The sequence below is a fragment of the Phaethon lepturus genome, unplaced genomic scaffold, assembly GCF_000687285.1.
Source record: "Phaethon lepturus isolate BGI_N335 unplaced genomic scaffold, ASM68728v1 scaffold34011, whole genome shotgun sequence".
In the NCBI taxonomy this organism is placed as follows: Eukaryota; Metazoa; Chordata; class Aves; order Phaethontiformes; family Phaethontidae; genus Phaethon; species Phaethon lepturus.
Window position 1 is genome coordinate 3,221 of NW_010520357.1, and position 1,512 is coordinate 4,732.

A 1,512-nucleotide genomic window follows, 5' to 3' on the forward strand; every position below is an offset into this window, starting at 1 on the left:
GATCGCTTAAATACCAGTCTGGGATTGTACTATTTATGTCCAAACAAATGGAGGTTAAGCAGTGCTAAGGATTATAAATCATCATTTATTACCTCTAGGCAAACAGAACGAGAGATCAAAGTGCTCCTGCCATTCCCTCTACTTGCGAAATGAGTGTCTTTATCAGTTAGTCGGGAGTGGAGTATTCTCTTTATTGTTCACAGGTACTCTTAGGTTGATTTTGTTTTACCCAGATTAAGTGTGGAGTTAAGGCGAGGTGACACGGCCACCTCAGACTTGTCCTGCTTTGCTGCCTCGCAGCCTGGCCGGTTCAGGCACTATGGCCGTTGACTCACCCTCTTTTACCGGCAGGATAAAGGCTAGCTGATAGTGCCTGCCTCCTCCACGTGCAGAGCGGGATAGGGAGGTGAGGGAAGAGAGGTGGCTTCTTAGGGGCAGTTTGTGATAAAAACCAGCTGCCAAGGACAGTCCTTGTTGCCAGTGCTCCCCTTCCAGGGGCTTTTCTGGGGAAACAGTTTGGAGCCCGTCTTCCCCCGTCTGCTGTCGGAGTGGTAGAAAGAGCCCAGCAAGGTTCCCTTGAACCCTGCAAGGACACAAGTGTCATCTTCTGCCTGGCCACCACCCCCTGGGCTGTCAGCAGGGCCAGCTTCAACCGGCGGTGTTTGATCAGGTCACAGGCCCAGGGCCCGAGAAGAGAAGCACGCGCGAGGTGATGCTGTCATGCAGGACTCCTGCACCTTGCGGGTCCCTGGGCCGTTGCCGTAGCCGTGCCTGCTGGTCCGCGCTGGGGGCTCGTACCCCAAGCTGGGCTCCATCCCGCTTCCACGCTGCGTTTCAGGCTGCAGAGGCTCTCGGCAGCGCTGTGGCATGATGCAGGATGTTTTGAAAATGCCCAGCTGGCAGCAGGCAAAAGAGGCTGTGGCTTTAGCAAACGGGGAGATTAACAGCAACTTCAAAATGTCACGGCAGACTTAAGCACCCACCTGCGTGTTCAGGCACTTGAATCCCTTTAAAAATCTTTTCCCGTGTCACTGAGCCGCTTGCTTTTGCCGTGACATAGTTTCTGATCCGTCTCTTTGTTACGTTCTCCTTTCTCAAGGATTTGCAGCTTATAAAAAGAGATTGGGTAGCTGGAAAGGAAAGGAAAGCTTGTGAGTCGGTGCCTCCCAGATGAGCGGCGGTGTGCTGTGTTAGAGCTGCTCTCCGCTGTAACGCCCTTCTCTGCTCTGTTCTTCCTTCCCCAGGACGCTGGTGGATGCTGCTCTCATAGCAAAGGACACAGTTGTGTGCTGCTTTGAGAACGAAAACATGGAGTGGTGCCTGGCTGTCTGGAGGGGCTGGAGTGCCAGAGACTTTGACGTTTTCTACCAGGCCTACGAAGAGCTGGGAAGGCTTGAAACCTGCATGCGAAAAAGAAGGTAGTGCTTGTGGCACTGGGAACCGAGGCTCGACGGGAGACAGAAGCGTCCTGCTCTGAGCGCGCCCGGACTCCAGGAAGAGCCCCGGCGAGGG

General features: G+C 54.2%; 1 protein-coding gene across 1 annotated transcript in view; it reads left to right on the plus strand.

Annotated features, from left to right (window-relative positions):
* The window catches only part of LOC104628704 (leucine-rich repeat serine/threonine-protein kinase 1-like), a gene marked incomplete at its 5' end in the record, with an annotated part of 3,614 nt that extends 2,125 nt beyond the window's left edge, over positions 1-1,489 (plus strand). The window contains one exon of the mRNA XM_010297371.1: positions 1,245-1,489. Coding sequence (XP_010295673.1) covers positions 1,245-1,422 — 178 coding nt within the window. The remainder of the gene's footprint in view (positions 1-1,244) is intronic.
* Positions 1,490-1,512: the final 23 nt, after the last annotated feature.